The sequence below is a fragment of the Podarcis erhardii genome, assembly GCF_964252035.2.
Source record: "Podarcis erhardii genome assembly, chromosome: 9".
In the NCBI taxonomy this organism is placed as follows: Eukaryota; Metazoa; Chordata; class Lepidosauria; order Squamata; family Lacertidae; genus Podarcis; species Podarcis erhardii.
Genome location: NC_138512.1, coordinates 65,639,455 through 65,665,289, shown reverse-complemented (window position 1 = coordinate 65,665,289; position 25,835 = coordinate 65,639,455). Strand labels below are relative to the sequence as shown.

General features: G+C 44.4%; 1 protein-coding gene across 6 annotated transcripts in view; it reads left to right on the top strand.

Moving 5' to 3' along the window:
* PTPN13 (protein tyrosine phosphatase non-receptor type 13) overlaps positions 1-25,835 on the top strand; it is a 172,979-nt gene that overhangs the window by 27,480 nt on the left and 119,664 nt on the right. For all 6 annotated transcript variants that reach the window (XM_081876584.1, XM_081876583.1, XM_081876581.1 and 3 more), the window contains exon 2: positions 25,136-25,255. In XM_081876584.1, coding sequence (XP_081732710.1) covers positions 25,141-25,255 — 115 coding nt within the window. In that variant the 5' untranslated portion in view covers positions 25,136-25,140. The remainder of the gene's footprint in view (positions 1-25,135; positions 25,256-25,835) is intronic.

Sequence of the window (25,835 nt, the reverse complement as noted above, 5' to 3'; positions counted from 1 at the left end):
CATTTGGGGTGGTCCTCTTTCTCAGTGGGTGTATGAAGGGGGGCTCTTTAGGCTGTAATTCTGTGCACCGCTACCTCAGAGTAGGCCTTATTAAACACAGTGGTACAGTGGTGCCTCGCAAGACGAATGCCTCGCAAGACGGAAAACTCGCTAGACGAAAGAGTTTTCCGTTTTGGAGGTGCTTCGCAAAACGAATTTCCTATGGGCTTGCTTCGCAAGACGAAAATGTCTTGCGATTCCTGCGGGGGGTTTTTCCTCCCCCCCCTTTTTTCTAAGCCACTTATCCGATAAGCCGCTAATAGCGCTAATCCGCTAAGCCGTCAATGGGCTTGCTTCGCAAGACGAAAAAACCGCTAGACGAAGAGACTCGCGGAACGGATTCTTTTCGTCTTGCGAGGCACCACTGTATTTACATTTAAGTAAACATGCACTGGATTGTAATTAGACTTCTGTATATATTATCAGTTGCACCAGACTACAAAGAAGTCACTAGTGCGTTTTCTGCACAGAAGCTGCCGTATCATTGGCACCCAAATTCTTAATAACTCTGGAGGTTTTTTTAGACATTTCCCCCTTTGCCACTTCTTTTGAGACTCTCTTGCTGTACTCTGAATAAAACAGAGGCTAGGAACTTCGCCATAAGCTCTTCTGCCCTTGACCGCCATTGCCACCAGTCCCTTCCCATTCCTTGGAGAAGCTTCTAAAGGAGGAAGATGGTCTGTTAGTTCCTCCCTGCCCCCCACCCCGGATTTGGAAGTTCATTTAGAAAAGAGTTTGTGCTATTTTATGTCCCTGCTGCGCAGCCGAGGGCATAATGCGTCCCTTTGTCCAGTAATTCTAATAATATGAAAGGATTTATCGTCTGCACATTGTGAAAGTTCCATGAACTCTGGTTTCTGGCTGTAGCACACTTGGCTTTCCGTCATAAGAGGAGGTCTGATTTCCGCCACCTCACTTTCTGGCAACGCATGCTCTTTCTTGCCAACCGTACAGTGTTTGAAGGGCATCCTACGATTTTCGAAGTATAAAAATATCCTGAGTGTATGCAAGCAGTTGGAAAGAAAGCATCACTTTTCTCAGAGTCAGAATCATAGATTCGTAGAGTTGGAAGGGACCAACCCCCTGCAATGCAAGAATCTTTTGCCCAACATGGAGCTGGAACCCATGACCAAGATGAAGAGTATCATGATCTACCATCTGAGCCATCTCAATTCTATATACTATCATGGCCCCTCTTCTTTTCCCGGCTAAACGTACCCAGTTTTCTTAGGACTGTTTTCCACACCAGTGATCATATTTGTTGCCCTCCTTTGAACCTGTTCCAGTTTGTCTCCATCCTTCTTAATGTGTGGCATGTGGAACTGGATACAGTGGTACCTCAGGTTACAGACGCTTCAGGTTACATACACTTTAGGTTACAGACTCTGCTAACCCAGAAAGAACTTTGTTAAGAACTTTGCTTCATGATGAGAACAGAAATCGTGCAGCGGCAGTGGGAGGCCCCATTATATAAAGTGGTACCTCAGGTTAAGAACAGACCTCCGGAACAAATTCAGTTCTTAACCTGAGGTATCACTGTAGTTGGAAATATTCATTGTTAGGCCACAATGAGAAATTCAGCGCAAGACCTATCATATCTGATTCATAGCACTTGACCTTAGATGTCAGATATTTTCAACCAATATTTGTGCCTTTCTTAACGTAGAAAAATTAGTCTTTAATTTGTTCAGATTATTAATTAGGTTTGAAGAGTTGCGTGCATATATAGCATGTTTGTATTAAAAATCCAGGCCACTTTCAATTGCTTTTTGAAAGTGACACAACATAACTGAAAATTCAAAAAGCGAGATCTGATTTTTTTAAAAAAGAAAAAAGATTAAATTAAGGTTTTATTAAATAGATAGCACAAATAAGATAACATAAAAAGAATATATGTTCTATTAAAATATGATCCACTTTTTTTAAAAAAATCAATTGTATAAAATGCAAATACCCTTGTGTGCACCAGCTTTCTTCCTAACATACACACACCCCTTTCTTCCTTGCCATAGTCGTGCGAGTAGCTTTCTCAGCTAATCTGGAGCTAAACCCTCCTAATTGCAAGATTTATGCTAGACAACATAAGCTTCTCTCAAAAAAAAGGGGGGGAGGGGTTTGTCTCTCCATAAGTGAACAGTGTTTATAGGAAATGTTTGTGGTGCTGGACTAGATTGTCATTGACACGGTGTTGCAAGTATTTGAGGCTATCTGTCTGCAGTGCTGTTGTAATACCTGTCTAAAGTTAACATGAAGGTGTGTTTCCCTATGGTAGTTTGATATATTGATTGAGGCATCACAGCTGGACTAATGGTCTGGTGCAGCAAATTATAAATTGCTGTTTCAGGAAAGTCTTTGTTTCCTCCAGTCTACGCCACATTTGTTCTTCTGTACAGATATATTTTTCTTGCAAATCTGAATCTGTTGACACTAAACAAAAACCACACCCCTAAGTTTATAACGAGACAAATGTAGCACTGTGGACAGAGAATTGATTTCAACCCAGGTGACAAATTGACAGAGTGCTCAGATTCACAGGTGTGTGGGAAAGCAAATGATAGCTGGTCCCATTCAGCTGTTTTTCAGCCACCTCGTGGAGCCCACAGTTCTTTGAGCCATTTGTGCCTACCTGCTTTTTGGGCAACCTCCCCCAACCTGCTTCCAGGTAGGCTAAAATGTCTGGAGGGCACCAGGTTGGGGAACACAGCTTCTAAGGTGACCAGATGCAAAGGAGGACAAGACTCCTTTACCATCTAATTCAGGGATGCCCAACGTGGATGGACTACAACTCCCATGACTCTCGGACCATTCTCCATGCTAGCTGTGGCTGATGGTAGCTGGAGTTCAGCAAGCTCTAGAGGACACCACATTGGCTGCTGCTAGATGCCACCTAGAAGAAGGATTTTGGGTAGCCGCTGCTTGTTGTGCAGGAGTGAAATTCTGCTGAAATTCTCCTTTCTGCGGGGAAAGGCACCTCTGACAGCAAGCTTGTTTTCTCCTGCTCTGCAAGCTAGGACCCAAACCAATGGATTCGAGTTAGAAGAAAGGAGATTCCAACTGAACATCAGGAAGAACTTTATGAGCTGTTCAACAATGGAACGACTCCAACAAGAGGTGTCAGACGTCTCCTTCCTTGGAGGTTTTTAAGCAGAGATTGGACGGCCATCTGTCTTGGATGCTTTAGTTGAGATTCCTGCATTGTAGAGGTTTGGACTAGATGACCCTCAGGATCCCTTTCGATTCTGTGATTCTGTGACAGCAAGGAGACCCATCTTAAGTTGGTGGTGCGACCCATTTGTGGGTCCTGACCCATCAATTGACCATTAGCCAATTTAATTGAGGTCATTCTGCAGGGCATTAGGCAAAGGTCTTTTCCATAACGTGTGACCTGGCTGTAGGAACATAGGAAGCTGTCTTATACAGAGTCAGGCCAGTATTGTCTACACTGGCTGGCAGCTGCTCTTCCAGACTCCTACATTCCCAGCTCTACCTGGAGATGCCGAGGATTGAACCTGGGACCTTCTGCATGCAAAGCAGATTCTCTGCCACTGAGCTATGGCCCTTCCCCATCACTGATGATGCCAAGGAGTTGAACCTGCAACCTCTTACCAGCAAAGAATATGCTCTGCCACCAAGCTATGTTGGCTTAGACTGTAAAGATACGAGACCTGGCAAAAGAAGAATGTCAAAGTGGATGGAACCTGTCCTGGTTGGAAAGTCTTACGGGGATTTTTAATTTTTGCACAGCCTTTCAATATACAGTGGTGCCCCGCAAGACGAATGCCTCGCAAGATGGAAAACCCGCTAGACGAAAGGGTTTTCCGTTTTGGAGGCGCTTCACAAAACGAATTTCCCTATGGGCTTGCTTCGCAAGACGAAAATGTCTTGCGAGTTCCTGTGGGGGTTTCCCCCCCCTTTTTCTAAGCCGCTAAGCCACTTATCCGCTTATCTGCTTATCCGTTAAGCCGCTAAAAGCCACTAAAAGCCGCTAAGCTGCTAATAGCGCTAAGCCGCTAAGCCGTCAATGGGCTTGCTTCGCAAGACGAAAAAACCGCTAGACAAAGAGACTCGCGGGACGGATTAATTTTGTCTTGCGAGGCACCACTGTAATTCACTGGAATAAAAAAGGTACATGTGCGACACTTTCAAAATGAATGGGAGGAAATTATATCTGAGCTGCTCCTGTTTCATTGTTTTCTTTTCCCCTTTTTGTTGTTGCATATGAGACAACCCTATAATTAATTCTAGACTGAGACAGCTGTATCTTCAAGTCGTAGGGCTAGAAGCAACCTGAAGGTCAAACCAGGAAGTTCAGGATGCAGAGTCAGGAACACGCCTCTTGTGGTCAGGATCCTTCCATTGCAGAGCATTGTTTTCTTGGTGACATGAAGTAGGGAGGGACAAATCTGTCCATTTTGGTTTCTCTCTTTTTCCAGACTTTAGTTCAATTCTCCATATTTCTACTTCAGATTACTATCTTTTTATTTTTTTTAAGTCCTCGGGAAAATTCACCAGCATTTATTACATATTTCTCTTAAAATGCATATGTTTGTATGCACATTTTTGCAAAGGAGTTTCCCCTGATACAATCCAGTTCTTGCATCCTTTCTTTTACACCCCCAATACATTTTTGTATGTTGTTGTTTTCTCATATATATATATATATATATATATATGCAGGTTTTGGTGTCCTCGGGTGTCTTCCCGTGTAAAAGTTGGGGTGTCTAGGCCTAGACACCCCAACTTTTACACGGGAAGACACCCGAGGACACCAAAACCTGCATTCCTGTACCCGTGAAAATCTACGAAAGCATATATATATATATATATATATATATATGCATTTTTATGCATATACATTTTTATACAGGTTACTTGGCTGGAGAACTGCATTTCAGAATTTGGAGGCATGTGGATTTTGAAGGATCTCTGTGTTTTAGTTCATATTATTATTATTTATTATGCCCTTCATCACAGAGCACTTTACAGTATGAAAACACAAAATACCTACTGCTTTGGAAGGTCTGAGTTAAATGCCTTTAAATGGGAACTGAATCGTATTTCTAGTGCTCAGGTTGCCTTAACATTTATTGTGGCAAGGTGTGACAGACTTTTGTGTTGCAAGGAATGGATATCTTTACTTTTCCCACTCCTGCCTCTGGCTTGTGTTGCCATGGTCTACTCGTTCTGCCTTCTGCACCCACTTGATGCCCTATGAAGTATATTACAGCAACCATAACAAACATAGTACAGTGGTGCCCCGCAAGACGAATGCCTCGCAAGACGAAAAACTCGCTAGACGAAAGGGTTTTCCGTTTTTCGAGGTGCTTTGCAAGGTGACTTTCCCTATGGGCTTGCTTTGCAAGACAAAAACGTCTTGTGAGTTTTTTCCCTCCCCCCCTTTTTCTAAGCCGCTAAGCCACTAATAGCCGCTAAGCCTTTAATAGCCGCTAAGCCGCTAATAGCGCTAATCCGCTAATGGCCGTGCTTCGCAAGACGAAAAAACCGCTAGACGAAGAGACTCGCAGAACGGATTATTTTCGTCTTGCGAGGCACCACTGTATAGCAATTCTAAGCAATGGAAGCTCAATAGTTCAATGGGTTAAGAGCATGCCTTGCATCCCAGGTTGCTCAGTTTTTCAGCTTATCAGAAGCTGGGTATCAAATAATAGGAGTGTTTATTGTAAGCCTGTTATTATTTACTTTAAAAGTATTGGGTTTGTTTGTTTAAATCTAACCTAAAGCGTGCTTTGCTCACGTTACATTTTGATTATATTGTTTTATAGAGTACTTAAATTTAGAGAGAGAAACTCTATACCAGCTCATCTTATGCTTTCATTATTGTGAAAGGAAGGAAGGGTAGGTCAAAGGTTTAAAGAAGCTCAAGGGGCATTACTTACTGTCTTGAAACTTGAACTGCTACACATTTTTTGTGGACAGGACATTAGTGAAACGTAGTCTTGTGATAAGCCTCTTCAGAATCAACACTGAGTATTTTTAAACCTAAAACATCTTGTAAATTGGTTGTAGCCTTGTTGCCTTGGAAAAGAAAGAACAGCCTTTGGGTGACTAGGCAGGAAAGGAAAAGAAAAGTTCCTATACTGTATCTGCTGACCGCTGCTGTTGCTGCACTGTGAGTTGGGGAAGGCCGCACCCTCCTCAGGCTAATTCCACCTGGCCCAGGGGGCAGGGCCCACACTGGCCACTGCTACAGTTTTAAGGACACTGGTGTTGCTACAGCAAATGTTAAAAATGTTTTTATATATTTTAAAGTGTTTTAAAGGGGTTTTACTTTTTACTTTGTTGCACCACCGTGAACGGTGGTTTTTATTGATGTATTTTTATTTTGTTCCGTTTTATTTTGGTTTGGGGTTGGATATTGAGTGGGGTGGGGATTGGTTTTGTTTGGTACAATTGTTTTTGGTTTGATTTGTTTTTCTATTTTGTAAATGGAGGTTGGTTTGAGGCTTGGGATTGCTACCGTAGTGGGGCGAGGGAGGTATGGCGGTGGGGGCAGATGTCATAGGCGAAGATGTCATAACCCTAACCCCTTCCAATCTGCGCCCCATCCCGAGGGACGAAGGTAGGGTGAGCAAGGATTACTCACCTCCGTCACTGGTGTTGTGCAATGCCAGGTCTATAGGCAACAAAACCGCCACCCTGCGAGATTTCTTCACCTCGCAGGGGGTTGACCTGGCTTGTGTGACGGAGACCTGGGTGCGCGAAGGGGAAACTGTTACCTTACGAGAGATGGCGCCCCCGGGTTTCTCCGTCCTCCACCTCGTGGACTGTGGGCCGGGGGGGAGGGGTGGCATTATTAATCCGGGAAGATTGTTCTTTCAGGGCTCTACCATCGCCATCGATCCCCGGCATTGAATGTGTTGGCCTAGTGTGGGGCTCCGAGGTGAGCTTGGCTGTCTGGCTGGTGTACCGGCCACCTAGCGCACCAGCAGCCACCCTGTCAGGCCTGCTGGAGGCAGTGGCCGGCTGGGCCTTGGAGTTCCCTAACCTATTGGTATTGGGGGACTTCAACATCCATGCTGATGCCACTCCCTCCTCACAGACTCTGGACCTGGTGTCTTCCATGGCGACACTAGGGCTCTCCCAGTTTGTTTCGGGCCCCACACATCAAGCAGGCCACACGCTGGATTTGATCTTTGGTGTTGGTATAGATGTGATCATGTCTCCTTCGATGAAGGTGCCATGGTCTGATCACTACGCTCTGAAAGCCAGGATTGATTTTCCACCCCCACCCTGCTTAGGTGGTGAGCCAATTTGGGCTCGCCCGCAGAGGTTGATGGACCCTGATAGATTCCGTCAGGCCTTGCGGGACCTTGCTCCCCCTGGCGACTCATTGACTGAGCTTGTTGAGGGCTGGAATATCCAACTCCTAGCAGCCATCGATGAGATCACACCTAGGCGCCCTCTGCGACCCTGCAGAAACCGGGCTCCCTGGTTTACCAAGGAGCTTCGGAAAATGAAGCGGGACCTCAGACGGCTAGAGCGAGTATGGCGGGGTGCCCATGATGGAGCCTCAAGAACATCTTATAGGGTTTTTATGAAAACCTACGAGATGGCAGTGAAGGCCGCTAAGAAGTCCTACTTCTCGGCCTCCATTGCCTCTGCTAGCTCTTGCCCGGCGCAATTATTTAGTATAATAGGTCTTTAACGTCCCTTGAAGGACAGCCAAATTTAAATAACAATTTGACACACAGCTGTGAGGCATTAGCGAGCTTTTTTGCGGAGAAGGTCCTGTTGCTCCGCCATGACCTCCCTGCCAATTTGGATACAATAAAGGAACTGGAGGCCTCGGGTCCAGTATTGGACCACTTTGACTGGATATCCCCAGCCGATGTGGACAGACTCCTCCAAGCTGGAAAGCCCACCACCTGTCCTCTTGACCCGTGCCCGTCTTGGCTGATTAGAGCGTGTCCAGACGAGGTGCGGGCCCCCCTGGGTGATATCATCAATTTGTCCCTTGGCACCGGGATATTCCCAGGGGAACTGAAGGAGGCAGTGGTGCGTCCGCTCTTAAAGAAAACATCATTAGATCCCTTAGATCTATCCAATTACCGCCCGGTTTCGAATCTTCCATTCCTGGGTAAGGTGACTGAGAGAGCGGTTGCTGAACAGCTTGGTAGGTTTCTGGATGAAACATCGGCTCTCGATCCATTCCAGTCCAGCTTCCGCGCTGGTCATGGGACCGAGACGGCTCTCGTCGCCTGAACAGATGATCTCCGCAGGCAGCTGGATCGAGGCGGGTCGGGGCTGCTGATTCTTCTAGACCTGTCAGCAGCCTTCGACATGGTCGATCACGAACTCCTGGACCACCGCCTTGCCGACCTGGGGATCCAGGGCACAGTCCTTCAATGGCTGCACTCGTTTCTCTCTGGTCGGGGACAGAGGGTGGCGCTTGGGGGGAATTGTCATCGTGCCACTCCTTGGTGTGTGGAGTGCCTCAGGGTGCGATTCTCTCCCCGATGCTTTTTAACATCTTTATGCGCCCCCTGGCCCAGCTTGTCCGGAGTTTTGGGCTGGGTTGCCATCAGTATGCCGATGACACCCAACTCTATCTGTTGATGGATGGCCATCCTGACTCGGCCCCAGACACACTGACCAGATGTCTGGAAGCTGTGGCTGGCTGGTTACGTGGGAGCCGGTTGAAGTTAAATCCTTCGAAGACAGAGGTCCTCTGGCTGGGACGGGACGATATGGGACTGAGGGGGCAACTCCCATCTCTTGCGGGGGTGCAATTAGTGCCAGCATCGTCCGTTAAGAGTTTGGGTGTAATCTTCGATACCTCCCTCTCTATGGAGGCGCAGATTACAGCTATAACAAAGGCGGCATTTTTTCATCTCTGCCAAGCTAAGCAGTTGGCTCCTTATCTCTCTCGCCCTGACCTAGCCACTGTGATCCACGCGACGGTCACCTCCAGACTGGATTATTGTAACTCGCTCTACGTGGGGCCGCCCTTGAGACTGACCCAGAAACTCTAGCGGGTGCAGAATGCCGTGGCGAGACTCCTTATGGGGTCTTCGCTGCGAGATCATATTTAGCCGGTACTATACCAGCTGCACTGGCTCCCGGTGGAGTACAGGATCAGGTTTAAGGTGCTGGTTTTAACCTTTAAAGCCCTATACGGCCTAGGACCCTCGTACCTACGGGACCGCCTCTCCTGGTATGTCCCACAGAGAAATTTACGGTCTGCAAATAAAAACATCCTGAAGATCCCAGACCACAGAGAGGTTAGGCTGGCCTCAACTAGAGCCAGGGCATTTTCGGCCGCGGCTCCAATCTGGTGGAACGCTCTGTCACAAGAGACTAGGGCCCTGCGGGACCTGACATCTTTCCGCAGGGCCTGCAAGACAGAGCTGTTCCACCAGGCCTTTGGTCAGGGCGCAGCCTGACCCCCTCCTCTGGCAATCTGCACAGAATTTTGCTTAATGGTTGCCATCAATTTGATTTTAATTAATTTTATAATGAATGTTTTTAGAATGTTGGATTATTTTGATTGTTGTTAGCCGCCCTGAGCCCAGCTTCGGCTGGGGAGGGCGGGATATAAATAAAATTTATTATTATTATTATTATTATTATTATTATTATTATTATTATTATTATTATCTGTCTTCTTTTAGTACATGCATGTAAGGATTCAGGCTGCATACGCAGTACGCTTTCAAAACGCATGCTTGCCCCCAAAGAATACTGAAAATTATGGTTTACCCATCACAGAGCACAGTTCCCAGCTTTCTTTGGGGCTCATGTGCTTTAAATATATGGTGTGTACATAGCCTTTGTCTACATGATTTCAGCCAGTTCCTCTCTCATAGCAGTGGGTGTGTGGTGCTGTAATGGTTAAACTTGCCAGACCATCCCTGGAGAGAACAAGGTTCATGCTCTGCAGGACCCACAGCTCATTTGTAGAGCAGACATCTGCATGCCAAAGGTCCCATCTTAAATCCCTGATTCACAAGACACAGTAAACCCAATCTTTGGCTGAGCAGGTCCGGGCAAATGTGTGGGAGCTCCCAGAGGTGAGTTTGCAACCAGTTTCCTCCTCCCCAGTTGTGTTTACAGTGGTACCTCAGGTTAAGTACTTAATTCGTTCCGGAGGTCCATTCTTAACCTGAAACTGTTCTTAACCTGAAGCACCACTTTAGCTAATGGGGCCTCCTGCTGCTGCTGCGCCGCCAGAGCACAATTTCTGTTCTCATCCTGAAGCAAAGTTCTTAACCTGAAGCACTATTTCTGGGTTAGCGGAGTCTGTAACCTGAAGCGTATGTAACCTGAAGTGTATGTAACCCGAGGTACCACTGTACTCCTGCTCCATATTGAGCTTGGCTTGGTGCATTGTCCAAACCAGGATTTGTGGTTCAGCTCTCTCCTCACTAACTATGAGCTGTAGCCAAGGTTAGTTCTTCGCTGCTTGGTACAAGACAACTTTCTATATTTTTATCTTTTATTTCTGAAGTTCATCCTTCAAAGCAGTTCCATCTTTGAACTTTTATTGTTTCTATTTTTATACCTCCCAAGTTCCCCCCCCTCTTTCTTTCTTTCTTTCTTTCTTTCTTTCTTTCTTTCTTTCTTTCTTTCTTCAAATGCTTTCGGAAAACCGTGTGTGTTCATTTTGCTGTAGCTGATGCCAGTGTGATAGGGATCGAGGATGATTAGACTCCTCTTTGAGACATCTCTTTTTTTGGTGACTTGCCTGTGGCTGGTTACGGATATTGAGATTTCGGTAGAATGTTCTTAGGAAAGCAGTCATTCATGAATATTACAGAAATGCCTGTACGATTAAGCTATTAAGCTAGTTCCAACTTGCAATGACAAGCAGTTAAAGAAGAGCATGTGGAACAGAGCTGGTGGTTGGGAGCTTGGTTCCCTGGGATAAAGCGAAAGCTGATCCCACAACCGGGTCCCATCTGGTGCCTGCGACCAAGTCACTTTAAAATGCACAGTTTCCTGCTGCAAAGCTGCCTTTGTTCCAAAACCTTAATCAGATTTCTAGGGATCCCCTCTATTGACAGTGGCAACCCTTCCCTAGCAGGACCCTAAAATAGATGCACAATCCCGGGAGATTAAAATTCCACCTGTCCTTCAGGAAATCTCAGTAGAAGCAGTTTGTAGGGCAAGTGGTCTCAAGCTGTGAACTCAAGGTTTTGTAGAGAGATTGCGGGGCTAGGTTTTTTCTAAGAGCCAACTATGGTTTTTTTAAGTAATATTTTATTAATTTTACAAAAAAGAAGAATTACAATAAAACAATAAACATCAAAATATCAACAAACACCAACATTCAAGCAACAAAAACAAACAATCAAAACGCAGCCAAAAAACAGAGAAAAGAAAAGTATTACAAACCTAAAAGAACTTAAGAAAAATTTAACATAAAAAGGGAAAAAAAGAACTCTTTTCAAATTCATATCCTTCATACCCTTATTTTCCTACTTCCATCCGCCCTCCTTTCTTGTATTCCACTTTAAAATTTAATTTAGCAAGTTCATTTTTATTAGTTTTATCCTTTAAAAGTTCCTTCACATATTGTATTGTTCAGATTTTCGTCCAATATCTATCCCTTCTTTCATACTCTTATTTATCTTATTCACTAGAACCCCTTCGTTTCATTTCAATGTCCTCAACATTCAAAAATTTTACAATGTTTTTGTAGGTAGTTTTTAAACTTCTTCCAATCTTCTTCCACCTGCTCTTCTCCTTGATCTCGTATTCTGCCAGTCATTTCTGCCATTTCCATGTAATCCATTACTTGCATCTGCCATTCTTCCAAGGTGGGTAGATCTTGCGTCTTCCAGTGCTTTGCGATGAGAATTCTTGCTGCTGCTGTGGCATACAAAAAGAAAGTTCTATCCTTCTTTGGCACCAGTTGGCCGACCATGCCCAGGAGAAAGGCCTCTGGTTTTTTCAAGAAAGTATATTTAAATACCTTTTTCATTTCGTTATAAATCATCTCCCAGAAAGCCTTAATCCTTGGGCACGTCCACCAAAGGTGAAAGAATGTACCTTCAGTTTCTTTACATTTCCAGCATTTATTATCGGGCAAATGGTAAATTTTAGCAAGCTTGACTGGGGTCATGTACCACCTATACATCATTTTCATAATATTCTCTCTTAAGGCATTACATGCCGTAAATTTGATTCCAGTGGTCCATAACTGTTCCCAGTCAGCAAACATAATGTTATGTCCAACATCTTGTGCCCATTTGATCATAGTAGATTTTACTGTTTCATCCACAGTATTCCATTTCAACAGCAGGTTATACATTCTTGATAATATCTTAGCATTGGGTTCTAGCAATTCAGTTTCTAATTTTGATTTTTCCACCTGGAAGCCAATCTTTTTATCTAAATTATAGGCCTCTCTTACTTGAAAATAATGTAACCAATCTCGCACCTTATCTTTAAGTTTCTCATAACTCTGCAATTTCAATTTATCGCCCTCCTGCTCCAAAATTTCCCAACTAAGAATCAACTATGAATGGTCTGTGGCTCCCATTTATCACACGATTAAGTAAAACCCAGTCAAGTCTATGCACCTAAACTTCCCTGGAAGCATGTGTGCCTTTGTCTGTGCTGTTGACTCATCGCAGGTCATCAGTGGGGAAATCTCAGACCATTGAAGAACACAAACTTTTTCTTTGTGTAAGATCTCAGACCATATTTGCAACAGCCAGACTCAAGTCTCCTGCTGTTCTTTGCACCACCCTCTATTGGGCAATAGTACAGCTTCCGGTTTAGTAGTTTTCAGGGTTATATCAGAGGATCAATATAGTTCTAGGAAGGGTGTGTGAAGGGTCGGGAGAAATTCAATTTGGTTCATATTTTAAGGGCAATCCTACCTCATTCACACTGAAACAATATGCGAACCGAAACTCTGCCGTCCTTTGAAATTCTCACTTCTCCAAATTTTGCAGTGCTGTTCTCAAGCTAAGTAATAGGTACAAATATGCGTATATTGTGGTAAAGTGTGCATCAAAATGCATATATTTGTGAAAATTGCATTAAAATTGCATTATGTATGGGGAAGTTGCTCTGGAAAAATGTGTATCATACCTACATGGATTTGAAGAGGGAACAGGCTTTTGCTGCAACTGACACCAGAGTCTCCCAGCCTGAATTATTTTTGAATGTGTATGTTCTTCATGAAAGTCAGTGAGAGGGAGATAGACACTCCTCACTAGGGAAAGCATTCCACAAATGGGGAGCAGCCACTGAAAAGTCTCTGTCACGGGTGCTCTTTTAGGTAATTGGATTCCCAAGCCATTTTGGGCTTTGTATGCTAGTTCTAACACTTTGAATTGGGCCCGTTAGTTCACTGACAGCCCATGTAGCTATCAGGACTGGTGTAATTCCATTAGGCTGCTCCATCTGCCTAGCACAAAGTGACAGGGTAGTCCATTTTCCTGAATTCTCTGCATACAGCAGAAGACTTGGGAGGAGGGGAGACTGCAAGTAAGCAGCTAACTAACTGGTGCCGTCCAAAACCTGTGGTCCCTTGATGAGAGGGGCTTGGGAGCTGGGCCACAAAAGATGCTGCATTCGGAGCACAATCCTGCCCATTCTTTGCCTTGCATAATACACCACAGCATTGCACTATCAGGGAGAGACCTTAGAACCTATTGAGCAACTTGGCATTTGAGTCATTCAGTGTCAAGTATTATTCGAGTTCTATGGAACTCTGTTTTGACTCAGTATTTTAGCCACAATTTGTTTTCTGTTAAGCAGCCATTAAGGCTTTGAATTACAAATGTCATAGGTCAGAAAGGAAGTTGAGTAATTATTTCTGCAGCTTCTATTTTCTGTTTTTCCTACTTGGCTTCCAGAAATGTCTTGCAATACTGGGATGTCTAGAGAGAACTATTAAAGGCGATCACAGCTGAACTAACAGAAGATGATAACACTTAGACAAGATTCTGCTAGCCTCTGTATTATCAGTGAAGCTAGAAATATTTGTAACTGCACTGATATTCCTATCTCCAAATATCAAGTTAAGACTGAATAGATAGCTAACCTATATTGTCTACAGTAGGTGTAATAATCACCTTGACTAGTAGATGACATTTTATTTAATTGCTTATTTGCAGATGTTAAAGGTTTTACAACTCATGTTGATTTGCCACCTGGATGATGCTTGCATACTTCATCCCAGAGGGCAAATAGCAGCTTTGGGGGAATAACTTAGATTGGGGAAATGCCACAAACACAGGAAATTTGACAGTGCCTCTCCTCCTGTCTGTCTGGATAAAGTTTAGAGAGTGTGTGTGCTTGGTCAAGGAAGTCTGACTCACTCCCTTTCTTTCATTAGTGGTGCACAGATTAGTGGTTAACTAAGGGCAAATGTACAGACTAAGGCAACCTTGGGCTTGGATTCAGGGCATGCAGGGTGCTGCTGATTTCATGACTACCCTTAAGGAATTGGGAGCAGACGGCAAGATCAGGTATGCCTTCCTGCCACTCCATCCCTTCTGGACTAAGCATTTTTCCTGCCAGGCTTACATTTAAGCCAGCAGCAATTCCTGCTTTACTGCAGTTCAGAACCAGAGTTTGAAGCATGGCAGTTGTTAGCCCAGTTTGGACATCACATTGAACCATGGTTTAGCAAAAGACGAGTGAGTTGCAATAAGCCTCAGGCTTGCACATTCCCCTGTTTGTCCAGCATGCCTGTGGAGGGGAGTTAGAAAGCCTTCACTTGCATTTTTTTGCTTGACCACATCTCATTGTTTTTGTAGCAAACTCTAGTTTATGCAGGAGTGGAGAAATTGTGACCCTCCAGATATTGTTGGGCTACATAATCCCTCACCAAGGGCCATTTTGGCTGGGGCTGATGGGAGCAAGCGTCCAGCAACATGTTCCCCATCCCTGGATTAATGGTTAAACAGTGGTTTCAGATTGGCTTGTTAACCATAGTTTAGTTAGCTCAGATGCCGCAGTGAGCTGCGGTGAAGCAAAAGTGGAAGCCAGAGCTTTCTAAAATCACCCTTGTGACCTGAGGCTTTGTGTGGCTCATTTGCATCAATCTCTAAACTATGAGTGTGGCATAATGTCTTGCCTCACAGAGCAGTTGTCATGTGGACCAGGTTGCATCCCGCAGTGGGTAGTGGTGGCCACCAACTTAGTGTTAGAATTCCTGATCTGTGATTGCAGTCATGGGATTTTTGTCTTTCACATGACGGTATATGTTTTGACTCCACAGAGTGGGAAGTGATGGAAACAGGATGTTTGTGTTACTGTGTTCCGTGAAGTGGGACTATTGTCCTTTGGGGGTTTTTTCTCATTGCTGTCTGATGCTAGAGAGAGAGAGAAAGCCATATTGCAGTTCTCCGTGTGTGTTTATATGTAAATAAAGTAGATTAACCAAAATGCTGAGTTGCTTCGGTCTGTCACACGCATGATGCGCAAACTCTGCTAATCCCTAAGTGTGCCGGTGTCGGTTGGCATCGGTTGCTGTGATGTTCGGGCTGAAGAAAGCTTATGAAGCTCCTGAATGATCAACCAGGAGGGAGGGAACATGTCAATTGAGTGAAGCCTGAACTCCTGACACTTAGATGGCTTCAAGAGCAGAGCAAACAATTTCATGGAGGATAAGTCTACCAGTGGCTACTAGCCACAATAGCTATTCTCAGCCTTCGCTGTTGGAGGAAGTATGCCTCTGTGAACACCAGTTTTTGGGAATTGCAAGTAGGGAGAGCACTGTCGCAGTCACATCCTGCTTGTAGACTTCCCATGGGCACCTAGCTGGCTGCTGTGAGAACAGTGTACTGGAGTATTGCTCAGTTGGTAGAGCATGAGACTCTTAAGTTCAGGGTCATAGGTTGGGCAAAAGATTGCTGCATTGCAGCCGGTTGGGCTAAATGATCCTTGTAGTCCCTTCCCACTATATGATTCTATGATACTCTATTCTATGACTTGATGGGCTTTGGCCTGATCCAGGAGGACTCTGCTTATGTTCTTCGTTCCATAAATTAACAATAATTGACACTTGCGCAATTTGGGATGAGAAAAACAGCACTTCTGATCTTGATAGCAACCACTCCTGAGATCTAATGAGCTCATCTGCCCATTTAAGTAGGGTTACCAGTGCTAATGAACTCTTTGAAATGCTGCTACTCACTTTCGTTTATTGGATTAGCCTTGGTTGCTGTTGCTTGGATCATATGCCAATTAAAAATGAAAGTTGTGAGGAAGGGGCAGACAAACCTAGAAAGACGTGCCGTTTGGGAGCACGCAACGCCGAGGTGGTATAAGACGGCCTGCAGAGGTGCATCCATCCCTTAATTTGATTCAAGAACCCTGTGATTACTTACAAGGGCAATTCGCTTTTACAAGAATCAAACTTGCCTTTGTAGTTGAAATTGTATACAGTTTGTTGAATAGCAATTTAGGATAAGGTGCAGTGTGTTGGCTAAACATGGCATTGTTGGAAGTTCAATGCTCGAAAGTGAGTGTTCCAAAATACCCCTTCCCCCTACCCCTTTCTACTATTTTTTTTTTTTTAAGGCTGTTATTAGAACAACAGGAGTTTGGGATTAGAACGTGCCATTGGGTTACACACAAAACGTCCAGAAACAAGTTTGTCTCGTTCCCAGGTGAATCTGGGAAATAATAATTAAAAAAAGAAGTGGGTGTGTTTCATGGGGGGGAAGCTTGCCGTTTGCCCATTGTGAAATCACTTTGGCATTAGTGAATCCACTTCTGAGAAAAGGTAATGCTCTAGTTCTGTGATCAGTGTGCAAAGAGAGGAATGTGATGCAGCGCTCTGCTTGGCAGTGATTAACTGGAGTGTCGTGAAGAAGTGTTGTAAGAATTGATGTCATGTATTCCCAGCATTTCCTAGGGATGCGGTCCTCATATTTCAAAAGCTATTGGTTAAGAGCAACAGGAGTAGCCATTGCGGTGCTCTCTAGACGCTGCTTGACTCACAACTCCCATCAGCCCCAGCCAGCTAGCAGTCAGGGATGATTGGAGTTGTAGTCCCAAGCAACATTCGAAATTAGCTGGGCGCCAGTCGCATTTCACAACTGGCAGTTGGCCTTTTGCGACTGGATGGAGATATCTGGGCGCCCGCTTTTGGCACCTAGCATCTCCACCTGCCTGGCTGCAGTCAGCTGGTCTGCTGGGCACCGCGGCAGCAAAACGCGCCATCTTTTGCTGCCGCGCTACCCCGCGAAAGCACACACAATTCACATGGAAGGAAAACATACCCAGTTACATCTCACATGAACTGGAAACAACGGCAGCAGTGAAGACTTTACAGTGGTACCTCTGGTTACAAACTTAATTCGTTCCGGAGGTCCGTTCTTAACCTAAAACCATTCTTAACCTGAGGTACCACTTTAGCTAATGCTGCCACCGCCACACAATTTCTGTTCTCATCCTGAGGTAAAGTTCTTAACCTGAGGTACTACTTCCGGGTTAGCGGAGTCTGTTACCCAAGGTGTTTGTAACCCGAGGTACCACTGTATTTGCTGGATTGAATTCTGTTCTGAACATGGGATGAATAAGGAAACGTTGGCAATTTCTGCTCCCATTTCTGTTTCCATCGGAATTTTCCCAGACCCCTGATATTCACCAACCTGGATGCCTTTAAAGGGGAATTAGACAAATTCCTGAAAGATAAGGCTGTCAGTGGACGCTAGTCATGATGACTGTGTGTCATTAGTAATGTCAGAAGTCAACACACATGGAATACTAGTTCCTGGAAACCAAGTGCTGTTGTGTTATTGGTTCCCAAGTGCCTCTGGTTGGCGATTTTGAGAACAAGATGCTAGATGAGCCTTAGGTCTTATTCAGCAGGGTTCCCCTTAACATTCCTATTTTTGGCACTCATGGAGATGGTTAAACCTTCCCCCCGCACACACTATAGTCCTGATCCTGCTCATCTAGCTAATGCTTAGAGTTTGAAAAGCGCTTATGCACATTTTAATGTCATTTGCTGCTTGGTTTCCCACCAGCATAATCTTCTTATCACTATGTTCAGCCAACTCCCCAAGAACCACCTATTCGTTCTGACTTCCTTTTTCTAAAAAAAATTAAAATAAAAAAATCACATTTTCATAATCACATTCATAAGCGAAAATGCATTCAGTAAATATATTGCATCATGTTTAGGAGATCCAGCAACAGAGACCCCTCTTGTGGGATGCCTCATCCAGTGAAGGATAAAAGGAAGCCAGTTTTTCTAAATGTTTCTGTTGAGTCGATTCTTCCATCCTGTAATTGGTTATATCATTTTATTCAGTGCTGTTAAACCCTAGATTTTTCTGTGCCTTTGCTCTGTTGAGGGCATTCTATTGGTTTCCCACGCACTGTTCTGCACCTGAAGTTTTACCTATTCCAAAATCATTACCAGATTGACTGCAAGGACAGCCAGTTATTTTATTATTAATATTTTTGAAGAATTTCTTGGTTTACAAAAGTACATGCCTCGTCTCTTTTTTTCAGGTTGTGGGGTCTTTCGTACAAATCAGTTACATTTGTTGTTAGACATGAGTGTTGAGTACAGTATAAGGTGTGATCTAAACCACTGAGCCTCTTGGGCTTGCCGATCAGAAGGTCAGCAGTTTTAATCCCTGCGTTGGGGTGAGCTCCCATTGTTCAGTCCCAGCTCCTCCCCACCTAGCAGTTCGAAAGCACGTCAAAGTGCAAGTAGATAAATAGGTACCGCTCCGGCGGGAAGGTAAACGGCGTTTCTGTGCGCTGCTCTGGTTCGCCAGAAGCAGCTTAGTCATGCTGGCCACATGACCCAGAAAAACTGTCTGCAGACAAACGCCTACTCCCTCGGCCTATAGAGCGAGATGAGCATCACAACCCCAGAGTCGTCCGCAACTGGACCTAATGGTCAGGAGTACCTTTACCTTTTCCTTTACAGTATAAGGTTGGGGAAGAGGAGGGGGGAGAAGAAGGGTGGGGTCTTGAGGTTTACAGTGGTACCTCAGGTTACATACGCTTCAGGTTACATACGCTTCAGGTTACAGACTTTGCTAACCCAGAAATAGTACCTCGGGTTAAGAACTTTGCTTCAGGATGAGAACAGAAATCATGCTCTGGTGGCGCGGCAGCAGCGGGAGGCCCCATTAGCTAAAGTGGTGCTTCAGGTTAAGAACAGTTTCAGGTTAAGAACAGACCTCCAGAATGAATTAAGTACTTAACCTGAGGTACCACTCTATATTCTTTTATATAGTGTACATGTGGGGTTTTCTGTCAGCGTCAACTGAGTAAAAGGACAACCAGTTATAATTTTATTTACTTGGAAATAAAACTGCATTCTTTTATTAAGCAGCAACCCCACCATTTGCACGGAAAGTTACCTTTGGCCTTCATGCATCTCCAACAACCATCTAGTATTGTTAAGTTCATTTTAGCTAATCTGTTTGCATTCTGACTTTCCTTGACTGACTTTCTCCACTTCTGCATTTACTTCCAAGAGGTTCAGTACAGGCACAACACTCCAAAGCATAGCTTGGAGATCTAGCATGTGTCGTGTGCCTTCCTTCTATCTGCTACAATGCCATTGCTATTAACAACCTTCATTTGCTTTAGCTGTTGTTCCTTGCATAAACATTAGTGGTTAAGGCTAACTAAAACTGCCTTTTTTTTCTAGAGGGGTAGCTGTGTTAGCCTGTTGAAGCTTAAACAACAAAGTGTCTTGTGGCTGCTTTAAGAGTAGTAAATTCACTGTGGCATAAACATTTGTGGGCCGCAGTCTACCTTGCCAGCGCATGAAGTGTAATTCTGAATTGGCAGACATACACAGTATGTGGGATAAATATCTGTCTCATATAATGAGCATGCTTAGCTCTAGTTAATGCGTGAAAGGGTTAAGACAATAGAGTATGTTCTGCCACACTTAACTAGGTCACGCCCCTCACCTTGGGAGGAAGGGTTACCAAAGCCTTTGTTCATTCTCTTCCACCATGTGACTCTGATAAGAAAGTACGTATGGGTTAGTTGTTCCAAGCTTAGACCGTGTTTCTATAATTTGTGTTCCTATACAAATAATTAAGAAACTCCTACCTTTTTGAAACTGTTTTGCTGCCTGTCTTTTCTTGCTGCTGTATTGAAAAGCACATAAATTTGACCTTTGAAGAGTTTGCAAGTAAACGTTTTTAACTGACCAAGCATGTTGTCCATTTTTCTATGCTAAGGGAAGTAAGGGGAATTTTGGAAAGAATTTAGAAGGGAATATCTTAAAGGTCTATCAGCCTATATTTCCAAGCTTTACTTTCTTGCATGTTTTGTGATTTGTTCTGCTGGGGCTCTCACCAAAAGAGTGTTTGTCCCAAACCTGGATCTAGGCATCCAGGGAATTCTTTTTATTCCTTTAAACCAATTACGAACAAACACTTAAAAAACCCAACAATATATACACATAGCTGAGAGTTTGTGTGGGAGGGAACATTGGGAGAAAAATGAAATGCAAAAAGAACAGACAGTGATGTAATAACATAAAAGCAAAATAATTACAATGACCAGTTAATGAGGCTGTGCTGGTGATAACACACACTTCCTGGCATTGGTAAGCTAGTTAATGCACAAGACGGGGGGGGGGGGGGAGCGTCTGTGCTTCTTCTCATAGATTTCACTGTTGGATTTGATAATACCTACCATGGTATCCTCCTAGACCAGGTGTAATGGGGTTTGGGGTTGCTTGTGCGTAAGGCGCAAACTGCTCCAAGCTGAGTAGTTTGGTTAAAACTTTCCCCTGGCTGGACAGTCAGTACTCCGTAACTGTCTCAATCACTGGCAGAATCCGTCAGTGGGCGTTTCCTGAATTTCCTCCAACATAAAAGTTCTTTGACACCAAGTCGCCGCCTAGCTTCCCTGTGCGGAAGCTTTCTGCGCAGAGTGGGCGTCCCAAGGGGAGGTCCTGTGCTCTCCCCGCTGGTCTCGCTGGAACAGTCCCGGAGCCTTCCCTCCGAAGCTCCCTCAGCCTCCCCTTCCTCCCTGGCATCACGTCTATTTCCTTCCCCAGCGGAAGCTCTCCCTCTCTCCTTGCTGGTTCCCTCTCCAGCGTCATTGGGGAGCCTTACCACCACCCTTGGCTCCAATGGCAGTTCCCTGACACCAGGTTTGTGGGATGGGTATTCTGGGTACTATTTTGTTGTGGCTCCACTCCTATCTCCAGGATTGGTTCCAGAGAGTGATATCTAGGGAATGCTCTTCAGACCTTGGTCAGTTACACTGTAGGGTTTGCAGGGCACAGTTTTCCTCTCTCGCTTGCTGTTTATCATCTACATGAAGCCATTAGGAACAGAGTTTGAAGAACGGTGTCATGAACACACTAAGGACACGTAACTCTACATCTCCATAAAATTCGAATCAGTTGTGGCTGCTCAGGAGCTGTATGGGTTGGACGAGGGTAATTAAACTGAGCTTTGAATCTTAGTACAATGGAGGTGATGTGGGTGAGTGGTTTTCAAGTCAGGGAAATTGCCTGTTTTGAATGAGGGTTGACTCTGAAGGAATATAGCTTGACAGGTGCTCTTGGATACGTGTTTGACACCGGATGTAGTTGCATTGTCTAGGAGTGCCTTCTGCCATCTTTGACTGGTGCCAACAGTTGTGTGCGTTCCTGGATTGGGGTGCTTTAGTTGTGGCATTGGTCCGGGCATTGGTAACCTCCTCCAGATTGGATTATGGCAATGCACTGCATGTGGAACATCTTTCAAGGTTGGTTTGGATGCTGCAGGTATGGCAGAAGGCCAAAGCATGGCCGTTGAAGGGGCTGCTCTTTCAGCGGTGTGTGACACTGTGCTGAATGAGCTGCCAGTATGGGAAACATGTAGGGAAACATAGGAAGCTGCCTATTCAGATTATTGGCCCATATAGCCACAGCCTGTATGGGCAACATGACTGAAAACCTTTGTTTCTTTCAGTTGTGCTATATAGATTTCCAACACTAGTTGGTTTGTGATGATCCATTATTTTCCATGGTATTCCTTTTATCATTATATCATGTTGATTAATTTCTTATCATGGCTTTCTTTTCATGGACAGAGTTGGGTGGTGATCTGTCTAGATCTGTTTTAGAAGACATCTAAAGGCAGCCCTGTTTAGGGAAGTTTTTAATGACTGATATTTTAATGTATTTTTAATCTTTTGTTGGAAGCCGCCCAGAGTGGCTGGGGAAACCCAGCCAGATGGGCGGGGTAGAAATAACATATGATGATGATGATGATGATGATGATGATGTTTGGGGTTCTTTAGCTGTGTTGCATTGCAAGGGGTTGGAGTAGATGACCTTGGGATTTCTTTTCAACTCTTAAATTCTATGGTTCTTTGGTTCAATTAAAAAAACAAAACACCTGCAACTTATTTAATTTTCTTCCCCCATCCCTGAAATATTATAGCCAAATTTGCCATGTGGGGCATCAAAAGTTGTATGAGTTCACTTTTCTCATATCTATTATCAGATCAAGCAAACATTGTCAGGGTAGTTTTATGGCAGAAATAAAAGGCTTTTAAGAAACAGCATCATTGTCAAACTGGTAGTTTTCATGTCTGCACCATTCTTTTCTCCAGTAATACATCTGTGGCATATAATTCTTGGCAGTACATGATGATGGGATTACAAGCAAGTATGAAATGGCTCTAGGCGTACAAGTGAACTCAAGCTATTAAAACATGAGCTTTCACTTCTGTTTAGTCACAAAGGTTCAGACTTTCAACCTGGAAATACCAGCACAGGAGGACGAAACCCACAACTCAAGTCGGATTTAATATGTGCCACCTGAAGTACTCTAGAGCCCCTCTCACAAGTGCTTCTTGCTCAGGGCTCCTTCCAGTTAGCCACAGCCTCTCCAATATATTTCATTGCATTCATGGCCCAGCAGTCATCAGATACTCTCAGAAGAATGCATGCTCAGTCCTCAATAGGCAGTTCTGCAGTTTGTCCCTTAAGCTTTTACTCTAAAAGTGTTATGTACTTCTGGAAATTTTGGTGTTGATACCTCCCTTTTGTGCGTGGATGGTTCAGTTTTGACCACTTAAGGTTCCACACTTGGAAAACTTGAGTGTGCTTTCAGTATATAAGTTAGGCTTCAGAATACAGTGGAACCTCGGTTGTTGAAAATAATTCTGGAAGATTCCGGAAAATAGTTCCGGAAGATCATTTGACTTCTGAAATGTTCAACAACCGAAGCGCAATTGCCGGTCGACAAAATCCATTGAAAAAATGGAGGAAAGCACCTCAGAAGCTGTTTGCCTTCCGAGATGCATTCAAAAATGGAAACATTTGCTTCTGGGTTGTTCGCCGTTCGAAAGCCAAAATGTTCAACTTCCGAAGCATTCGACAATCGAGGTTCCACTGTATAGTATTTGCTGCAAAATATCAGCATTTCTCTTTTCTTTTCTTTTTTAAAAGCAGGTTGCTATTCCTTATGGTTGAAAATACATGCTTGAAACGGTGTTTACTGTGCCTGGTGCTAAATGAAGCGCTGGCTAACTTTTCCAAGGAGCAGAGCTTCAGTGTCCTGGATAGCTTCCTTATCTGTCGTTGCGACTTCCAAAAACAGAATGAATTGTGTGAAAGGAAGAACTCATTCAAATGTGTTGTATTTGCACAATTTATCCAGGCTGAAGGTTTTAAAATTCTTGTTGCAGAAGTTCTGGGGTTGGTTTTTGAGGTGATGCCTCTTTCTCCAGCGTACACAGGTCTTGATAGCGGAGGAGCTGTTGAAACTTGAAAGCTGCTTTCTTGATAGCAGCTGGCTGGATACTTAATAAGTTCTTACCCATAAAATAGCTCATTAGTAAATCACTGTCTTGGGCAATAAGATTTATAAAACAGGCGACACCAATTATGTTTAGGGATGGTTTCCCAGAGGGAATTGCTGGTCTATTTTCAGCTGTGCCGTAGCGCCATCATTACAAGTGGCTAAGTGGTGCTACTGCAGCTTCTGAGTCAGCAGAGATCAGGTGACACAAATAACCAGTTGCGTCACATTATCATTATCATTATCATTATCATTATCATTAAAATTTCTATACTGCCCTTCATCCAAAGATCACAGGGCAGTTTACACTATGAAAACCTAAACAAATATACCCCATAACAAACAAACAAAAACCCTTACAGTTTGAAAGGGCATAGATCTTTTTAATTAGCCCAACACCTTAAGATATGTAATGAAAGCACCAGGCAGGCTTCCATGGGGAACGTACCCCACAAGTGGGGAGCCACCACAGAAAAGGCCCATTCTCGTGTTGCCTCCCTCTGGACCTCTCACGGACGAGGCACACTAAGAAGGGCACCAGATGATGATCGCAGGGTCAGGGTTGGTTCATATGGGAGGAGGAGGTCCATGAGGTCTTGCAGTCCTGAGGCTTAATAGGTCAAAACCAGTACTTTAAATTAGGCCCGGAAACAAATTGGCAGCCAGTGCAGTTATATGTTCAAACCGTCTTGCCCTGGTGAGTGTACTGGCCCTACAGGAGCTCTGGATTTTGTCCTGACACTTCAGTCCGAGCAACTTGCAGTTGGTGAATTGCAGACAGACTACGTTAGGGGAGGGGTTGTAGCTCAGTGGCAAAGCCCCACATACTTTGCATGCAGAAGGTCACAGGTTCAATCCTCTGTGTCTCCGGGGAGAGCTGGGAAAGACCCTTGTCTGGAGAGTCAGTCAGCATAAGACAGTACAAAACATCTCCTTATTTTTCCCTGCCTGCCTTTGGGCTACTAGCCCTGATGTGTGAGAGAGGAAGATTTATATGAGCACAAAAATTAACCCTAAAGTTGCAGAACTTAGCCAGGGCAGTTCTGTAAGGAAAAAAGTAAATAAATGCCGTTTAGTGCATTAAATGTGAGAATAGAACCTATGGAACTGCCTTAGTCCCAATAAGACCTTTGGGCCGTCGAGTCCCAAACTGTCTACTCTGACTGGAAGCAGCCCCTCTTCATATGCCCTTTGCATTCAAGATGTTTTCAGGAATCTAAATACTATGTTTTGGAGGTAGGTTTGAATTGCCCTTGTTGTTGCCTTCAGAGCAAAATTCTTCCCGAATTCTATGCAAATAGTACGCATCAGAAAGACCTGAATGGAGTCCTGGCACATTCTTGAACATGTGTCATCTTGTCTTGATTCCTCAGATAACATGCATGTGTCACTAGCTGAAGCCCTGGAGGTTCGAGGAGGACCACTGCATGAAGAAGAAATATGGGCTGTATTGAATCAAAGCGCAGAAAGCCTTCAGGAGTTGTTCCGGAAAGGTAAGGTCCTGACTTGTAGCAGAAGCTTTGCAGCGAGTGGGGATTTTGTGGTTGACCTGTGCATAACTGGGGGTTGGTGTGTGTGTATTGGAGAACACTGTCATGGATTCCTGTATAAGGGCAAAAATGGGAATAAATGTAGCCCAGTACAATAGAAGGTATTTGATTTAAGGTAAAGGTACCCCTGCCCGTACGGGCCAGTCATGTCCGACTCTAGGGTTGTGTGCCCATCTCACTTAAGAGGCCGGGGGCCAGCGCTGTCTGGAGACACTTCTGGGTCACGTGGACAGCGTGACGAAGCTGCTCTGGCGAGCCAGCACCAGCGCAGCACACGGAAACGCTGTTTACCTTCCCACTATAAAGTGGTACCTATTTATCTACTTGCACTTAGGGGTGCTTTTGAACTGCTAGGTGGGCAGGAGCTGGGACCGAAAGACGGGAGCTCACCCCGCTGCGGGGATTCGAACCGCCGACCATACGATCGGCAAGCCCTAGGCACTGAGGTTTTACCCACAGCGCCACCCGTGTCCCGGTATTTGGTTTATTATCTGCAAAATTAAATTTCTAGTAAAATGACAAA